This window comes from Dipteris shenzhenensis, chromosome 17 (assembly GCF_047967505.1).
Source record: "Dipteris shenzhenensis isolate YYH24624 ecotype China chromosome 17, Dip_SZ_1.0, whole genome shotgun sequence".
NCBI classification, from domain to species: Eukaryota; Viridiplantae; Streptophyta; class Polypodiopsida; order Gleicheniales; family Dipteridaceae; genus Dipteris; species Dipteris shenzhenensis.
Window position 1 is genome coordinate 29060301 of NC_141612.1, and position 20788 is coordinate 29081088.

General features: G+C 40.7%; 1 protein-coding gene across 1 annotated transcript in view; it reads left to right on the forward strand.

Annotated features, from left to right (window-relative positions):
• The first annotated feature begins 587 nt into the window (after positions 1–587).
• Positions 588–20788, forward strand: part of LOC147891950 (disease resistance protein RPS6-like) — a 38788-nt gene continuing 18587 nt past the window's right edge. Inside the window, exons 1-3 of the mRNA XM_087388544.1 lie at positions 588–1191; positions 1283–1823; positions 1996–2277. Of these exons, the coding sequence (XP_087244670.1) occupies positions 1145–1191; positions 1283–1823; positions 1996–2277 (870 nt within the window). The 5' untranslated portion in view covers positions 588–1144. The remainder of the gene's footprint in view (positions 1192–1282; positions 1824–1995; positions 2278–20788) is intronic.

The following is a 20788-nucleotide window of genomic DNA, read 5'->3' on the forward strand; positions in this document are numbered from 1 at the left end:
TCCCAAATGCTAGTACCTGCAAGAGAGAAATCACACCAAATACTACTAGATGCACCCAATATGTATGCCTTAATGAAGGATAGTGTTACCAAATGGCCCAAAAGAAAATGTCAAACCACAATGACAAAATACTGGCAAATATAATGCCAATAAGAGCCAAGTGCCTCAAGCATAAACACCATCCATGGGCATAAGCATCAATAATGTCTCATCCCATAGATCATAGCACAACCTGTGCATCCACTGCAATATGTCACTCACTCGCGAGCTATTTTATGAGGGGGGCAAGGCTTGCCCCCACTCCTTGAGACTTTGGTCCGAGAGGCCGATGGTGAAGTAGATGGACACCGCATCGAGCTACGTTAAAACAAGCCCTTCAGAGAGAAGCGAAGTAGACCCCGAGTGCGGAACAATTCTGAGAGAAGTCACTCACTTACCAGGTCCCAGGGCGGTTCTCTTCACCAACGTCTCTGATCATTGTGGAAGCTGTCATTCAAGGAGGGAACACCTTCCCTCTTCGTCCTCGCAATTACCCCCCGAGCAACGGGATCCAGACGTAGTCACTTTCATCACCACACGCTCATCCACAAGTACGCGTTTGCACAGTCAAGACTCCACCACAAATCATGCAGCCATCTGCCCGCCACGCGCACACACACAGTATGCAACGCCTGCACGTATTTCTGGTTTCCTTGTTTTTTCTCTTCAAGACCATCGAAAGAGTGTATTCCACGAAATGGATCAAAAGAATCTGCGTGAAGCTGCAAGCACAGAATCAAAGAGTATCTCGGTGTTTCCAGTCTGGATGGATGGTGACCTGCAGACGCTGGATCGTTCAATCTGAGCTTCTGATCGTGGCACGTCTCCCTTTCTTGCTGTGCAGCTTGGATTGATCTGAACGTGCGATCTCTGCAACGCCCTTTTGCCAATTTACAAAAGCTGGCACATGCCATGTTCGTTGAGTCCGGGTTGTGAAGTTTGACCTGCCTTGCCAGAGAGGAAGCTATCCGGATTCCGGAACTGCGGCAATAGATCAGTGACTCTCGATCTCGCTTGATCTGCAGAGATTTTGTTTCCTAGCCATCTCGAGACCTGGCTGATCGTGTCAAGAGGGTTTATATTCTTTGATCTTACGCATCACAGAATGGTGGATCACGGAATGGCTAGTACTTCGGAAGGACGAACTTTCACGTAAGTAATTTATCATATGCAATCCCTATCAAAGTTTGCATAGTTTTTTGGTATCTTTATCAGGTTTTGGGTTTCTCACTAATTTGTGCAGGAACCACACGATATTTCTCTCTCATTCCGGACAGCAAAAACCATTCGTGAAAAATCTCTTTGATCAGCTGATTAAGGTGGGGTATACCCCATTCTACGACGAGAGCCCAGACAGTTTGCCAATGGCCGAAAAATTTGCTCCTCTAATCTATGAGGCGGCTGCAAACTGCGAGCTCGCAGTTGTGGTTCTCTCCGAAGATTATGTAACGACTAAGTGGCCTATGGCGGAGCTGGTAGAATTCGTGAAACATTCAAAACGCATCATTCCGTTGTTCTACAAGCTACACTCAAGCGCTTTCTCCATCCTCGAAAACATAGAGAGGTGGAAAATCAAGTGGGAGGATTTTCCCGAAGGGTGGGTCACGGACGATCAGTGTCAGCGAGCCCTCAAAGAAGTGTCTGCGTATAATGGCGTAACGAAAACCGATTTCGTGACTGACGAAGAATACTTGAAGGTGGTAGTAGATAACATCTGCAAGCTAGTGCCTGTCCCCCCTCGTTATCATGTTACAGACGTGCAGGGAAAGGACCGACTTTGCAAGGTAAAGGTTGTCTCATTCAAGATCTGTATTCTTAAGTACGTGACTGTCACGAGCAAGTAGCTCAAGTAGGTAATGGACATACCAATGTTGATATAGATAGGTTTATTCGACATACTGATGCTGATATATATTTGCAACTCGAAGAATGATCACTTAGATTGAATGCTTGCAGGCAATTCAAGAGAGATTTAACGATATATCCGAGTCATCTCGCAGCTCTACAGGAGCGTCTGTATTGGGGATTTATGGAGTCGGGGGCGTTGGGAAAACTACCATTTGTCAGATTATGTGCGACTTCTATGCCCCAGATTTCTTAGCTAGAGTTTGTCACATTGAATTGCCGCAACCCTTTACAGTCAGTAGAGAGACCAAAATGGAAGTGCTGAAGAAGGCATTGAAATGGCTCACACAGGCGGAAGACGAATTGCTGACCAATCTGTGGGATGAAAGATCGGTAAGGCAAAGAATATTGAGAATTTGCTTTGGAATCTTTATGTTTACCTAAGAATTCAGTTGACGTTTGTTTCAATGTTTCTCTCTGTTTTATTGTGCCATAGTGACGGTTTCTATGTTTTATTAGCACTGAGTCCTTAGAGGAAGTGCTATAGTGAAAGATTGAAACTCTTTTATACATTTTCATGTGTAATTTTTTTGAAAATTAACGTGTTTCAAATTGTCATTTATGGAGACCATCTTAGAGAAATTGCTTTCTAATGGCCCAATTCTCATTTGCTTTCTTTTTTGCACTAAATGTGCTTTTAAGAGACACTCCATTTGATGAATCTCAAAATCAAATTGAGTAGCAAAAGCCAAGAGTACCCGAATGCTTGTATAACGAACAACGAGTAAAAATGTATCATGACAATCAACTCTTGCAATTTGTGAGTATCTTTTCGCAACCAGACGAGCTTTAAACTTGTCAAAAGAACCATCGACTTTGGTTTTGGTTTTGTAAACCCACTTACATTTGATAGGAGTATGACCAGGAGGTAGTTCAATAGGAATCCATGTACCTATAGAGATTAAAGAATCGTATTCAACTTCCATGGCCTCTTGCCATTGACCCTTTTGCGCAAAAGAGATAGCTTTCGTATAAGTAGTAGGGTCTTCATGAGCAACCATTGCATGATCAATGATGTCAAAGTCATAAACACAATAATGAGGAGAATCATGTTCAAAATCAATAGGCAGATCAACATAAACATCAACACTATCATTAGAAGCCTTTGTGTATGCAAGATGCAATTCAAGATTGTCAACACATTGCTCTGCAAAAGGAGTAGTAGTGATGCCATGACCCATCAGATGAAGGAGTAGTAATGCTATCGGAAGTAGACTCACTATCAAATAGAAAAGGAAAGGCAGTAAGCAAGGGCTCAGTATCCTCTACATCCTCAGTAGACCATGTCCTTCCCATTAATTGCTCATTGAATATGGCATCATGACTGATTATCACCTTCTTAGAAGAGGGATCATAGAATTTATAACCTTTAGAATTAGGATAATATCCAATGAATATGACCTTTAAGATAGGAGGATCCAGCTTTTTTCGTGTCTCTTTTGGTACATGAATCTAAGCAATGCAGCCTTAATGCAGCCGAAAGTTTGAAAAAGTGATACAGAAAGAGTCTGCCCTGTCCAAGCTGTGGTTGGTATCTTACCAGAAGGTGCAATTATAGGACGATGATTTTGCACAAAGATAGTTGTCAGAATTGCTTCTGCCTAAAAGCTCCGAGATAATCTAGAATGAAGGAGCATACATCGCATAGCATCAAGAGAATTATGATTCTTATGCTCTACAACACCATTTTGTTGAGGAGAGTATGAAACAGTATATTCATGATGATGAATACCACACTCAATGCAATAATCATAAAAAAGATTAGAAATATATTCGGGCCATCGTTGTCACTACGAAGGGTCTTGATACGAAAACCAGTATGAAGTTGTGTGGCTGTTTTATATAGCTTGAATATTGATAAGGCATTTGACTTATGTCGCAAGAGAAATACAGTTGTATATCTTGAAAAATCGTCAATGAAAGTGATGAAATATAACCTATAGAAAGACTTGGATGGAGGAAAAGGTCCACATATATCAATATGAATGAGATCCAATAAAGCATATGAATGAGTTAAAGTAGATACGTGAAAGGGTTTTTGATGATGCTTGCCAAGAGCATAGTGTTCACAGAGGCCCATGTGAGGACGAGATGGGAGATTCATACCATTGACAAGATCATGATGATTGATAGCAAGTAACTTGGCAAAATCCGAATGAACAAAATGACGATGCCATAGCTTGTAGTCCAGATCACCAGGGGCTTAACCACATTGGCAATATCATCATTTAAGGAAAGTTCAAAGAGGTTACTATGCTAAGGAGCAACTACTATAGTATGTCCATCTTTTTCAATCCAACACTGTGTGTGGTCAAAGCCAATAAAGATACCAAGATCAATAATTCGTGCAATAGAAAGAAGATTTCTCTTAAAATGTGGAACATGGAGAACACCTCACAAGACTCTTGTTGAAGAAAGAGTGCCAAGATATAAATCACCAACACCCATGACTTGAGAACTTGTGTCATCAGCAAGATAAACCAATTTCTTGTTAGGAAGAGCATGATAATTATGTAACCATTGAGATTGGTATGTCATATTACCAGTAGCACTAGAATCAACAATAAAAGTGGAACCATCTCGAACATGAAGTATTCTCTCTAGAGAGACATCAGAACAGATATGATTTTCCTCTTGATGTGTATGGGTATCGACAATAGGAGTATGTTGAGTAGCATATGCTTGATTACGTCTGCGGTCATAATGCCTTTTGTAACACCAAAAGGATGGATGACTGCCACCACAATAATCACAATGAGAATTTTTGGATAAGCGGGGTTTCTTAGTGGTACCACCATGTTTCTCATTATATTATCAAGCCCAACAATCAGAGATAAGTTGACCATGCTTATCACAATAAGAACAATGTTTCTTAGGATATTTGAGACGAGAAGAATTGCCATATTTGGAGAAATGACACTTACGAGCAACACAAGCTGTCTCTGAATCTTTATCATCCATTGTTATCATGACAATTTCATGAGGGTCTTTATGACACTCACATCCTTGGGCATACTCAATCAAAGAAATACATGTTTGATCAAAATCAGTCTGATTTTTGTTAGAAAGGATGGAAACAATATTATTATATAATGGATCCTGGACTATGTCGAGAAGATAGGTTACTAATTGATTTCATGGAATAGGTGCACCAGTAGCAGCAAGTTGATGATTGATGATATACTTGAATGACTCAATATGAGTTGCCATAGGAGTTCCAACTTTGTAGGGATTGCTCAAAAGATTACAAAGATAAAGAATCTTTGTGACAGATTTCTTCTCAAAAGTAGCAATAAGATATTTCCATATAGCATGAGAAGAAGGAAGAGCAAGTACATCCAACATAAGAGAATCATGTAGAGCAAATAAAATATACCGACGAGCTGCTTCATCACGAGAATGCCAATTGGCAGAGCTAGATTTTCACTGCTGAAAGAGAGGGTCCTCGGTCACAAGAGCATGATTCATAGTTGCGTCCATAGGTTGGTATGGACAAACGAGATCACCAAGAACAACATCAAAAAGATTATCACCTTCAAGTATCAATAACATCTTCACTTTCCAGCCAGATAAGCCTTGTCATTGAAACAAAGGAATAGATCGTTGGCTAGAAGGAAATCCATTGATGATTATAGACATTGCCATCGTGGGTCAGGAGAACACGTGTGTGTCAGAGCTCACATCAATGAACGATAACACAATTGTTGCTCACACAATACAAAAGTTGAGATACACCCAAAAAGATAAGACGTGTGACAGGAGTATGCTATAAATAGCATACATGCAAAGAAAAGCACAACGATCTTGTTGATCATGAAACCAAGATATTTTTGGAGAAAAACACTACGAGCGTGTCGACCAAGATAGGAGTAGACGACATGAAAAAAAATGTAACTTTTTGCTCTGAAGTCCGCCGATCGGGGCATGTAATAGCTCAAAACAAAGAGCATGATGAGAGCTACGATCTACAAAGCAATCTTTGATCCTTTGTCAGCGATAACTTTCTCAAATTTGCACCAAAAGACCTCCAAAAAATCACATCAAGTTAGAGATGTCAAAATTGACAAGAGAAAATAAGCAATGAGATACTGAAATAGCTATGTGATGAAATCAACAAGTAATACTTCATATCTTTCTTTGTTAGAGTGAGTGTACAATAGCAAGACCATTGTTTCTCTGATACCATGTTCAGAGAGAAGAAGAAGAGATGATAGACACACCAAATAGACTCCCAAAGACTGATTTATATTGATCACAAGTTACACATATATAGGTGAAACCTAGTTTAAGCTAGAGCGAGCTATATATAGCTCTAACACATCAAGGGGTATTCTTACATTTACCCCTTATCTATAATTTGTAAGACTTTCAAATGACCCGTCTTAAATTAAAAAAACCCTTCTATAAGTATTTTGTGAAATTATAAAAAATATGGATTTTTGCTATTAAAAACCCCCTGCTATTGGACCCACATGCTATCTTTACATATGATGAGTGAACCCCTTAAGAAGGATTACAAGGAGAGTCTCAGATAACAACTATAACTCCGCATCTTTAACAAAAGTTGGGGGGTTCTCTTGCACAATCCCATGATTTCTCATCTTGTGGTAAGGTCCCATTGATGAAAATCTTGTAATCCTTCAATTCAAGGACCCATCTTTGGGGACCATGATTTGCTCTGGAGTGAAGAGAGGGTGCCTATTCTAATCTACTTCAATAATGAGACAAGATACATGTCATGATTTTGGGTTGTTGATTTTCTTGAGGAGGCAAGGAAGTGTGAGGGAGAAGCCCATCTTGGGAGGGTCAAGTTAAGCCTCCCATGCAACATAGATGACGTGTATCCAATCATAATGCATTAACAAAGATGCTTTGATGCAATACTCAAGTTTGGTCCCTACCCTAGGTTGTGTAAGGTGCTGACTACATGCCTTCTGACACGTGCTCATTTAGATGAGTGATATGGTGCCATGTAGCATCCATGCCTCCATCCATGGTGGATGCATGTGGGGGTAGGCCATCTCTTGTGGCCCCTCAAACATTTCTACATAAAGTCATAGGTGGTCTACATAGAATATAAGGTCTAACTACTACTCTACTAAACCAATGTTGAAGCAAAATTGCTCTATTGTCAATTGGAAAGCAACCTAATTACTATTAATATGATAGTTTCAAATTATTCTTCTCTTGTATTCACTTCCATGATTTAGTGTTCACTTTAATATTAGTCTAAGAATCCCTTAGTACTTTTTGAATTTCAAAATCATTCTTTAGGATTTGCCATATGGTGGGATACTGTGCATTGACTGGAAAAGCTATGTTACATGATCTAGTTGCATATATCACTCTGCCAACTAATGGGCCTACATAAGATTGCATCCACTCTAGGTCTCTCCTCATTTTTTGCCAATATTTCTCATGGATCCATTGGAGTATCTATGAACTTGCAATCCTCCATTCAAAATATTTTGAGGATTTTATTAGAATTCTTTGTATTGAGATATAAATGTATTTTCTTTGTGTCTAAGCCTTGATTCCCAAACAATGATGCATATAGCGAAGGTCTTTCATATAAAAGGATTTATTTAGATTATCTTTAGCTTGTTCGATTTGTCTCTTATTGTTTCTAAAGATGACTCACTACTAAGAAATTCTATGTACAAAGTGCATTCAAGAGGTATTTTAAAAATCCCTCACCTAAAATTTTTTCAAGAATTAAATTACCCTTTTTATTTATAAACTTACATGGTTTTTTCAAAATTGGTTTTTAAAAATCCCTTCTGTATATGTATTTCTATAAATTTGCCTTAGATTTTTAAACTAAAAGCCCCCTTCATTTGAGCTCCTTGGTAACTTACATATATTCTAGGTGACCCCCCAAGTGATGACTACATGTTATCAACAAATAAGATAACGATAACTTTATCACCTTTGTCCTCATACTTTTGTATTGATCATAATCAGATGAAATTTAATTGTTGACATGTTCAAGTATCTGCAAATCTTTCTTCGCCTTTTTATTATTTCCTTTAACCTCAAAACCTTGAGGCTAATTTCATCCAGACTTCCTCTTTTAGATCACTTTTAAGAAATGCATTTTGACATCCATCCCACATTCAATAAAGAGGCTAGATGCAATGAGTGGCAAGGGCTACATCAATAGATTGTGTTGTGGTTGCAGATGCAAAGGTCCCGCCTAGTATGTGCCTTTTTGCTAGGCATAACTCTTTGTAAGTAGCCGCACTTTATATTTTCAAATACTTTTCTCACTTTTGACTTTAACTTTGATAGATCAATAATGCAAGTTTTGCCTAGTAGTGCACATATTAGTTCTAAAGTCTTAGAGTATTTACATACCAAATGGTGCCCAAGGCTGGGTGGCCATTTCAACCGATCAGAATCCAATATCCGCACTGTGGGTGAGCATAATTTTACACATATAGCACCCAAGAACCTTATCATTTGACATGGGTTTCATGTCCTTCTTACGCACATCCCTTCCATGCATAGCCAAGCTTGGCTACCCAGTGATGGGCAACAATTGACTCTGCTAACTACCTCTATTTCCAAGATCACGTAGCTCCACTCCAGCTTCAAAAACTTACTTCTTATTACTTGGGTGGCTTGTGTGAAGGGGGTGCTATGGGTGGGCACTCTTTTTTCTTAATAACCATAATAGGCATCTTGTGTATAATGGGGTGTCAAGCTACATAGGACTGTTTTTGGTCACCCACACATGGACTCTAGTTGGGCACTCATTGGCAATGTCTAAAGAGCCTTATTCTATATGATAGTATCATACTTCTTTTCATGGCTTCTCGCCATTCGGTTATCGACTTCTTTTTTTTCAAGCTCATATATATCTTTGATGGACATCATTAAAGCACAACACAGAGCGTGGATGGATTCTCTCCAAAGAAGAATGGAATTCATTTCTATTTGTTCGAACCAAGTGATTCTATGTTTGAAGCTCAAGGTATACATTTATCATTGAATCAAGTTTTCTACTCTTTGTGTATGTGTTCATCATAGTGGGTTTGATGCATGCATATGGATTGTCTCTCTCCTTGTTGTTCTTCATGCATCACACACAGTCAGCTAGCACATATAAGCTAGTAAGAGAATACATCATGAGACATATCAATCTAGAGGATTCCACCCCTATAAGAGCATGTGTTTGGCCTCCAAATTCCATTATTCATCAACCAGCAACAATCAGCTTCTCATTTAGCCTAGTTAGGAGCCCGTTTGCTAGTATATCCTAGTTATACTTCAGCCCTTTTGGTAATATTCATTATTCTTCATCCCTTTTGGCATTTAGCGAGGATATCTCAATTGTAGTTCATCCCTTTAGCATTCATTATATTGAGTTGTATTCTTTGAAATGCACTTGGTTATTGCCAAGGCAATCAAGAAATCAATTAACATATAGTTTTTGTACATGCATTATCAATACAAGAAGCCACACATCCCAATGCTTATGAGTTATATGTTGCATCATAGGTCTGATGCATGTTTCAATGAGAGGGTTTTGAAGGAATTTCTTGAAACCTAGCATATGTTGCCAACAAAAATAGTCTACACTTTATGACCTTGCACATACTAGCTCCAATGGTGCTCACATTTGATGAGTCTTTAGCTCTTAATGAAAAAGATGCCTCTGGAATCTACTACTATTCAATTTTAGGCGAATGGTCAAGTGTGAACTTAATGATAAATCTTTCACTAAACACCTCTTGCACATTTACCTTGGTATATAAAACCTCCACCTTAAAATCACTTGGTTGAAATGGTTCTAACACTAGCTATAATTTTAGGCTCATGGGTAACTATGACCTTTCATTAAACACCAATCAGACTGTTAAGTTGGTATACAAAACCTTTAGTGGTATAATCATTTGTTTAAAATGGTTCTAATGGGTCAACATTTGCTTGGGTGTATCCATCATGAAACTATTTTTGGGGCCATTTTGGGACCATGATGCGACGTGTTGGTGGGTGAGATTTTGAATTTTGCACAGACCTATGCTCTTGCCGGAAGTTTTTCTAGCATCATGATTGCTGCACTGGCGTAATAATGAGACACAATCTTATCATTGTCAATAGTGCAGAGCTCGACACATGGCACTATATGCATTTACTTGTCATGAGCACAAAGACTATTGCTCTGTTGACTACATCACACAACCTTTGCCTTGCCATCTATCATTGAACAGCTTTGCCATTCGTCAATGTGCAACACAATCTAATGTTGCACTGACCACCATGCTGGTTTGCCTGACTACAGCACAAAACTCTTGCCTTGTCACCTGTCATTGCATAGCTTCGCCATCTATCGCTACGCAACACAATATTTTGCAACACTGACCACCGTGCTAGTTTAAGCAATGATGTTGGCATGGAGATACCACCACATTGGCATGAAGACCACCGTGGCATGTCAATCTCGACCCCTCAAGGTCCATATCGCACAACCACCATGCTAGATGTTGGAGCTATTTTAGTTCTAAACTAGAGAAAATAGTGTTATTTTGGAGATATTTTAGTCATATTACTCCTTGTGCAACAATTTCTCAACCACCACACGCGTTCTTGAATTTTAGTTCCAAGCTAAGAAAAATGTAGACATTTGCAATTTATGATAGTTTCCTTGCAACCAGCATGCTGGTTATTGGAGTTATTATAGTTCTAAACCAAGGAGAATATACTCCTATTTTGAAGTTTCCTTACAACCACCGCATTGGTTATTGGAATTATTATAGTTCTAAACCACCATACTGGTTATTGGAGTTATAATAGTTCTAAACCAAGGAAAATATACTCCTAATTTGAAGCTATTTTAGTCCTACTAATCCTTGTGCAACAATTTCTACTAGTTCTTGGAGCTATTTTAGTTCCAAGCTAAGAAAAATGTAGTCCTATTTTAGAGCTATTTTAGTCTTTTTGCAACAATTGCTTGTGCAACAATCGCACCGGTTGCACTGGTCACACTAATTCCTAAATGAGGGCATTTGTGAACCCAATTTCACTACAGTAACAATAAATTTTTCAATAATTTCTTGTGCAATGATCCCTATGGTTGCAATAAAATGTAAACGAGGACATAAATATGCCATTTGTTCTTCTTTAGAGCCAATTTCACTACCGAAGTAACAGCAACAATAATTTTAGCGATAATGGTACTACATTGAAATTGAAACAAAAGAAATTACATCCGATAGTTTTTGCGATAATAGTATCACAACAAAATAAATTACATTCGAAGCAAGTATTTAACAAAACAGATTACATACAAAGATGCTAGCACTTTGTCTTTGTGACACTTCTTTAAACACTTTTAGCTCTTGTCAACACCACCACTGTGGTAGGACTCGGTATCACTTTTTGCCTGGTTAGCACTTTCTTACACTTTTGACCTGTTGCCTTGTATGCAAAGGACAATACGAGCACCTCGTAATTGAAATAACCTTTTTCATAGCAACTTCTTTCAAGACACTAGAAGAGGAAACTCAACTTGGTGGTGAGCTCAATCGAGCACAACATTCGACAGTGGACAAGGAACTCAATATGGTGGTGAGATCCAGCACACTGACGCATGATTTCAGTGTGTTAGTGCTGATCACCAATTTGAGTTATCATTCCCTAGTACCAAGGTTGTGCTCAATTACAAGAGACTCATCACCAGGTTTAGTTCTCTCCCGGTGCCTGATGAAACAACGACCACTCGTTTCCCTTGGCTCCCCATCTTTCAACTCCCTTGGTCATGAGGTTTTTCTTTCAAGTCTTTCAAAGAATTGCCTTCTTCCTTTTGCAACTTATTTCAAGGCAATGGCAGAGAGAACTCAACTTGGCAGTGAGCTCAATCAAGCACAACATTCGATAATGGACAAGGAACTCAATCTGGTGGTGAGCTCTAGCACGCTAATGCATACTCTCATTGTGTTACAGCTTACCACCAAGTTGAATTTTCCTTCCCCAGTGGCAAAGGTTGTGCTCAATTACTAAAGTCTCATCACCAAGTTGAGTTCTCTACCAGTGCCTGATGGAACAACAATAACCTGTTCCCTTGGCTCCCCATCCGACAACTCCCTTGGTCATGGCTATGGCTGGTGGGGTGTTGTAGGATAGAGAGCCAAGGCAAACAATGGATCCCATGACTTGGGCAACATTATGAAGGGGCATCGAGATTGCAGTATAAGATTCATCATAGGGGTAGAAGGGGTCTTGGAGAGAGCATGGAAGGGGGTAGGGGAGAAATTTTTCTAGGTGTGGTGAAATGTTTCTCTGCCCTTAAGGCCTTTATATAGCTAGACTTGCCGCCCTCCCACTCTTTTTTCCTTCATTTCTTATGTCAGTTTGTGTGACTCTGGGTGCCTATCGTTGTTAAGAGCACATAAATTCACCTACTAGATTTTGCTGGTAGCCCAGCCTAGAGTAGGCAGTCATCTACATCATCGTCTATCCATGACGTGTAATTAGATGATTGCCATGCTAGAATTTCTTGGTCATCGGAGCCAAGATCATGATAATTCAATGGGATGAGGGGAGAGGAGCGGTGGCCCATGCACCTAGCTTGCTAGTAGCCTAGCCTAGCCAGTCATTTACATCATCGTCTAGCCATGATGAGCGATTAGATGGTTACCATGGGAGAATTTCTCGGTCATCAAAGCCAAGATCATAATAATTCAATGGGATGAGGGGGGAGGAGTGGTGGCACATACATCCAGCTTCGCTAGTAGCCCAGCCTAGCATAGGCGGTCATATACATCATCGTCTAGCCATGACATGCGATTCGATGCTTGCCATGGGAGAATTTCTTAGTCATCAAAAAATTCTAACAGTCTGATATGTTCTTATAGTCTATCTCTAGCTTAATGCTAATCTAAGCGTGTGAACTAGATGGTCCCTCATGAAAAGTCATTGTTATTATAGTCTGCTTCTGACTTAATGCTAATCTGGACCTGTGAACTAGATGGCCCCTCATGCAAAGTCATTGTTATTACAGTCAATTGAAGAAAGGCAAGATCAAAACAAGACATGTCAAATTAGCATTGTGTCGGTTTATCAGGTTGTAATAATAATAGTTCTCATTATGATAAACCAACTGAATGCTAATCTAAGATTATGAACTAGATGGCCCCCCATGCAAATGAGAGTGCTCTCAACGGAAGCAAGAACGGAAGAAGGAGAGAGAGAGACAGAGAGCCACACAAGTTTTGGTGGGTGCAGAACCACCCTAATCTTCTTTTTCATTCATTTATATATGTGTTTGAGTATTGTACATAACCAAAGTTAAGGCACAGTGACCTTTAACCCCCACAACCTCCCACTTAAAGGACAATGTGCCTTTAAGGGAGAACAACCAGTGGGCATACTATCCAATGCCCATCAATACACGACAATACTCAAACCGCAGACTAGGTAGACTCTTCGTCAGCATATCTGCAGGGTTATCATCTGTATGAACCTTGACAAGCTCCATGCGCTTGTCCTCAAGTACCTCCCTGATGAAATGGTACTTGACCTCAATGTGTTTGGTCTTTGCATGAAAGACCGGATTCCGTGCTAGCTGAAAGTGCTAGCTGAATAGCACTCATGGAATCACTATGCAATGTTGGTACACTTGTATGAATCCCCAAATCTCCCACTAGTCGATCAAGCCATATAGCCTCCTTGCAACCCTTTGTGGCTGCAACATACTCAGCCTCTGTGGTAGACAAAGCAACGCACTTCTATGCGCGAGACATCCATGACACTGCACCACCTGCAAAGGTGAACACATAACCAGAAGTGGATCTCCTACTATCCACATGCCCTGCATAGTCTGAATCTGTGTACCCAAGTACACGCATGTCTCCTCTACCAAAGCAGATGCACATCTCCTTGGTACCCTTCATGTACCTCATGATGCACGTAACTGCCTCCCAATGCCTCTTTCCTGGATTAGCCATATAGCGGCTAACAACTCCCACTGCAAATGCAATGTCTGGTCTAGTAGCTATCATAGCATACATAAGACTCCCAACGGCTGATGCATAAGGAACCTTGGCCATCATGGCCCTTTCCTCATCTGATTTGGGACTATCTGTATGACTCAGTTTCACATATGGAGGCAATGGAGTACTCACTGCCTTCCCCCCTCCATATGGAAACGCTACAATACTTTTGTAACATACTCTTTTAAAGGCCTCATGCAACTTGGCCTTTAATGCATCTAGCTCATAAGTATTCTTACTAGCCAATAGCATATCATCCACATATAGTGCCAGAATTATCAGGCTATTATCCTTAGCCCTTTTAGTGTAGAGGCAGTGATCAATTTCACTCCTTCTAAAACCCTGGGACCGAATGAAAGCATCAAACTTCTGATACCATTCTCTAGGCGCTTGCTTAAGACCATAGAGACTCTTCTTCAGCTTGCAAACTAAATGCTCTTTGCCCTTTTCTTCAAAGCCTTTCGGCTGCACCATGTAAATTTCCTCATGCAAATCCCCATGCAAGAAAGCTGTCTTGACATCCATCTGCATAAGCTCCATATCCTCTGATGCCACTAGTCCAAGCATGCATCTAAGTGTGGTCATCTTCACAACTAGAGAGAATATCTCATCAAAGTCCACACCCTTCTCTTGCTTGAACCCTTTAGCAACCAAACGGGCCTTGTACCTAGGCACATCATCACCTGTGACCTTCATTTTGTAGACCCATTTACATGGCAATGCTTTCTTTCCATGTGGCAAAGAAACCAAGTCCCAAGTCTTATTTTTCATAAGTGAACTCATCTCTGATTGCATAGCATACTCCCACTTGCGATCATAGCCTCTCTATAGCAAGAAGGCTCCCCGCAATCAGTAAGCATCACATAGTCTACCCTTGGAACAAACCTATCAGGCGGTCTAGACACTCTAGATGATCTTCTCAAGGGCATTTCAGCTTGCTGTCCCATTTGCATATCAGCCACATTTGGCTCATCATTTCCACCAAGAGATGATCCATCATCTACCCTTGATTGTATACCTATGGGAGTGCTTGGTGGTACCATTTCTTGCACATTTGGTGCATGGACAGCTTGCTGTCTATCAACATATGCAGGTGGATTCACATCCTGGAAAGTGATTCTCCTTATTTCCACATCCCTCATGGGTGCCTTATGCATCTTCTTCTCATTGAATACTACATCATGGCTGCGTATGATCTTCTTTGCTTCTGGATCCCAGAGACGATAGCCCATCTCTCCACTTTCACCATAACCCAGAAAGATGCATTTCCTAGACTTAGGATCTAGCTTCTTTCGAAGCTCTTTTGGCACATGTGCATATGCCTCCCAAATGTACGCAAATGAGAGTAAGAGGGCTTCTTGCCACTCCATGCCTCTTCAGGAATACCACCATCCAAACTCTTACTAGGTGATCTATTGATCACATGCACTGCAGTCTTCATTGCCTCAGCCCAAAAACCACCAGAAAGACTTGCATTGGAAAGCATGCATTGCAACCTTTCTTGAATGGTACGGTTCATCTTTTCTGCAACTGGATTTTGCTTTGGAGTACGAGGGGATGTGAGCTCCCTCTTAATCCCACATGTATCACAGAAATGCTGAAAGTCATGAGAGAGATACTCTCCACCATTGTCAGTCCATAGGCATTTAAGCGTTCTACCTGACTGATTCTCAACCAAGGCCAGCCATTTCTGAAATACCTGGAACACATCACTCTTCCGAGCTATAGCATAAGCCCACACTTTCCTAGTTGCATCATCAATGAATGTCACATAGTATTCAGCCCCGCCTAATGACCGTGTAGGCATGGGACCACATACGTCTGAATGCACCAAATCAAGCTTTTCAAACTCTTTCTTTCCCCTTCTTTTATGGGCTAATTTAGTCTGCTTCCCATAGAGACAATGCTCACAAAATTCAAAATCAGAGAAACTCAAATGCGGTACATAACCCAAACGGCATAAGAGTTTCATTCCATTCTAGCTCATGTGCCCCAACCTGCAATGCCACAAAGAAGTGCTTGGCTGCTCGGTTATTGCAACAACATGATCAAATACCCCTGATACATGTAAGGGATACAAAGTCCCACACTTGGCACCCCTGGCCAAAAGCATAGAGCCCTTCTGAATTTTCTAACTCTGAAAGCCAAAAGTGGTGTGAAAACCAGCATCATTTAGCTGACCCACTGAAAGAAGACTCTTGGTTAGCTTAGGCACATGTCTCACATGTTTCAAAACAAATGCAGACCCATTTGCAAAAGAAAACTTTATGTCACCTGCTCCCACTATATCACATGCATAGTCATTTCCAAGATGCACACAACCTGTCTTTCCACTGTCATAAGTGGAGAACCATTCCCTATGGGGAGTAACATGGAATGAAGCACCAGAATCCAAAATCCAATCCTGGGAATATGCATCATCTGAAGTGGTAAGCAACTCTGCAGATAAACTAGACATGAAGAGAACGTCATTGTCACTATCATGTGTGACTGCATTGATCTCCTCGATCTTCACTTTTCCTTTGTCCTCCCTTGGACTCTCTTCCTTTTGATTTGCACCCCAATTTGCTTTCTTTTTCTTATACTTTTGCTCTCTTTTTAGCTTGTAGCAATCCTTTTTCATATGGCCCTTCTTGCCACAGTGGTAACACTCAATGTTCCGTGCCCTGGATTTGCTACGAGACTTCCCTCTTTCTTGGGACTTCCCCCTGAACTGTGATCTGCCCCTTTGCACATTTAAGGCTGCATCCTGCTTGTTGCCATCCATAGACTTCCGTCTAATCTCCTCGGCCAACAAGCTACCCACAACATCATCAAATTTTAGTACTCCACCAGGTGCAGAGTTATTGACAGCTGTACGGAAGGTATCCCATGAGGATGGCAATGAACATAAGAGAAATATTGCCTTAGTCTCCGCATCAAAATTCATCTTCTGAGCTTGAAGCTGGCTGAAAATAATATTGAATTCATTCAAGTGAGAAGCAATGGAGACCCCTTCCGTCATCTGCAGCTCAAACAACCTCTTCATGAGGTAAACTTTATTAGAGGCAGTTTCCTTCTCATAAGTGGCACATAGTTTCTTCCACAAATCTTCCGTAGTTTGCTCATTTACTACTGTGAAATAAACTAACTCTGCAAGATGAAGTCTAATAGTAGACTTTGCTAATGCATCCAACTCATTCCAATCATCCTCAGACATATTTGCAGGCTTAGCTTCAATCCCTGCCAAGGGTTTAATCTGCTTCTTTTGAATAAGCACATCCCTTATCTGTTCTTTCCACAAAGAAAAGTTTGTCCCATCGAACTTTTTAATGTTGAAAAACTCCTTTTCAGACATGGAAGAGGATGCCATGATGCAAATAAAGCAAAATCCCAAATGCTAGTCCCTGCAAGAGAGAATCACACCAAATACCAGGTGCACCCAAATGTGTATGCCACAATAGAGTGAAATATCACCAAAACTCAAAGCTCAAAGCATCAAAAGATGCATCTGACTCATGTGCATATACTATGCATTGATATGAGCAAATCTGGCCCAAAAGAAAATGCCAATAAGTGCCAAATGACTCAAGCATAAACACCGTCCACTGGCATATGCATCAATTATATCTCATCCAAGAGAGCATAGCACTATCAGTGCATCACCTGCAATGTGTCAAAGCTGTCCCTCAGCATAAAATAGCATCCATGTGCAAAGCGTCCATAAAAAATAGCATCCCACAAGGCAATTTGGGCCTATCAGCGCATCCAATAAGGACCGTAATGCATCCAAATGGCCTATAAATCATCCACTGCAACCCAATGCACACCACGAATGAGCGCACACACTGCTCAAACTGCAACCAGAGTGATCTGCATAAGGTATGCTCAAGAAATCATAGTCCCACGGTAATGACCGCTACTGAAAATAGAACCTGAGATGCCTCAAAACATGGGCGCCATTCCATAATCGGGCTTAGCAAGAAAATTTGCAAATATCTCTCTTCTGCCAGAACTCCAAAATCCCAACCGATGAGTGAGAAATGGGAGTCAACACTTATCCACTGCCATGTGGCATAAATCTAAGGTTTCAAAACCTTAGAATGAAAAATTCATAACAGAGAGACGAAATCGAATACACAGAGATCTATAACTCTGAAAATCCTCCACCGAATCGCGCAAGAACTGATAGGTAGGGGTTTTTGGGCGTCCGAAACGCAATGGGACAGACGGTTTTGGAAACCGTGGTCTCAATCACTGGGTCCAACACACAGACTGAAAAACATTTTTGGAAACAGAGCTATTTGTAAACTCCACCTGAGTGCGAATGATGAGCAACATAGAGGTTTTAGGACCTCTTGAGTCCACCGGAACTGACAGATCTGCAAATGGTTGCTCCAAACTTGAGTTCCAACACCCGGGCAAAAAACGCAGGAACTGACACAGTGAGTCAGAAATCCAATGAAATGACCCCAGATTCAAGAATGAAGATGTTTCCAAGCTCCTGAATGAAGTGGACACCAAAAGCAAGCAATAGTTGCCTCTACAAGTCAACATGGAGTCTCTGTCGTCGAACGGAACAGTATACAGGAAAGTCCTTGAACCTTACCAAAAATGGCTATACCCAGACAAACAATGACCCTAATACTACTTACATAAGAGAAACAATCATATGACATACTAAGTGCTCATTGTAATCCCAATAAAGAGTTACTAAGGATTTAATGAGCAAATATCTCAAAGCATGTAGAGACTTAGGAATCTAAAACTCAAATGTTTTTTAGCATATAAAAAGAGTGGCCATGCCAAAAATGTTGAAAATGTCTTTGGAATATCCCACATTCATCATTAGAATGCTATCGTTCCCTCGTTATTTTCTTAGCTAAGATATTCTCATTAAAATTCTTGCCTTCTTATCTCGATGTAATATTTGTTGCTTGTGGGCTTGGTATTTTCATATATAATAGTCTTCATGTCCAAGTTACCGTTCTAGCTATACATAGTTGCGCAATTTTGCAGCAATGTTTAAATTCCCAACCGATGCTTTTATAATTGGTCTTACCCTCTTCAAATTGTTTCATTGTGCAATTTAAGGTTCTTGTATTCTTTTTTTAGGTTCTTGCATAGACTTCAATAGGTAGCCCAAGTTACTTGAAAAATGGTATTAGGCCATGGGGAGTGGATGAAGGGGGTGCGGAGAGGGATGAATTTAAGGGAGAGGGGGAGAGGGATGAACTTGGGGGAGGGACTAATGCCACGTATCCCTACCTTCTGGAATTCTCTGAACCGCCTCATCATGGTATAAAGGGAGCTTGCACCAGCCTTGCTTCATGGTCCACCTCTTCCGTGGGCACTTCAATGGTCTCCTTGGCAATACGTGAGTAAAATGTGCACACAGGGGTAGTTGAAGGACTCGTCTGTTTGGTTAGGCAGAATAGGTCGGGCCAACTGGGAGGCAGCAAAAGGTAATCCACGGCAGAGATGAAGCTGCCACAAGCATAGATGCACTCGCAAGCGAAAACGAGGGCAAGCTATGCAGCAGCTAAAACCGCACGGGAGTCTTTAGAGTACAGGCGGAGTTTGAAGTTGAGGTAGGCAGCAAGGGAGGAGCTCAAAGGCAGGATGAGGATGAGTACCAAATAGTTGAGGTAGGCAGCGAGGGAGGACCTCGAAGGGGGCAGGAGGAGGATGAGAGCTTGCAAGGATGAGCGGGATGAGGTCGAAGGCAGCGGGATGAGGATGAGCCCAAGGGAAAAGGGGGAGGAGATCGAGGTGCCGACTGTCGACGAGGATGGAAGAAGATGCACCCACAAGGCAGCGAGATGGGAGAGATGCACCGGCGAGGCAGAGCACAGAGAGATGGAGGGTGGGCGAGGTGGAGGGAGAGGGGAGGATTAATTAAATTGAATAGATTAGCTTAGGGCTTAATTAAATTAATTAAGTTAGGATAATGAACTATCACCGCGTACTTTTTTCCACTGAATCTTGCAAATTCCTATAATTTTGCAAATCCAAATGCAATTTGTAAATGCAAACCAAATATTACACAAACTTACAAACCTAGTGGAACAAATCGTATGGAAATCCGAAGCTAGAATGTGCAGACAACAAATTTTTGAATTTAGTAGTCCCATTAAATTTAGATTTTAGATTTAGCCCTATCTCTGTATGAAATTGTGCAATTTTCGCACATGAAGTCCCATGGTTCCGAAATTTGTCATTTCGAGAGAATTCAGCTGGCTTAGAGGGTCCTTGTAGCATTTGAATTGTAGCATTGTTTCCCTTTTAGGTTATCGAGTGTTGTAATGTCTCCAATTTTTAAGTGGATATCCGTTTGAAGTACACTACGCGATGGAAGCTGTTTCAGATCAGAATCCATGTTTGTAGCTGTGTGAACCAGTAACTAATCCTTGTCCTGCATCTATTGCATCGATATTCCTCTTTGTGCCTGGCTATACTTCCAACAGCACTACACTTCTCAGTGATAATACCTTCATTCAATCTTCTTGACGCAAACAATGCCAGCGCTTTGCAAACTTGTGACTTGAATTTCATCAGATGAAGGGTAAATGTTACTCTAGCTCCAAAAGTATGTACTATTAAGTACCCTATGTTGGTAGCACACTCCTTACTCTACAGTGCTGTCATGCACATGGCTGGTTTGTCAACTTTTCTAATGTGTTGCAATATGCATGCATTGTTGGTGAGGCCGTAGATGTAAATGGGTTTGTGAAGCAATAAAACAATTTCAGAGATCACTTTGAGGAGGATTTCACGGACAGTCATGCTACAAGCTTTAAAAGAACGATGCTTTTTCAACTGTGTAGTAAGCTGATAAAATAAATGCAAATATCTGCATCGAGTAAAAT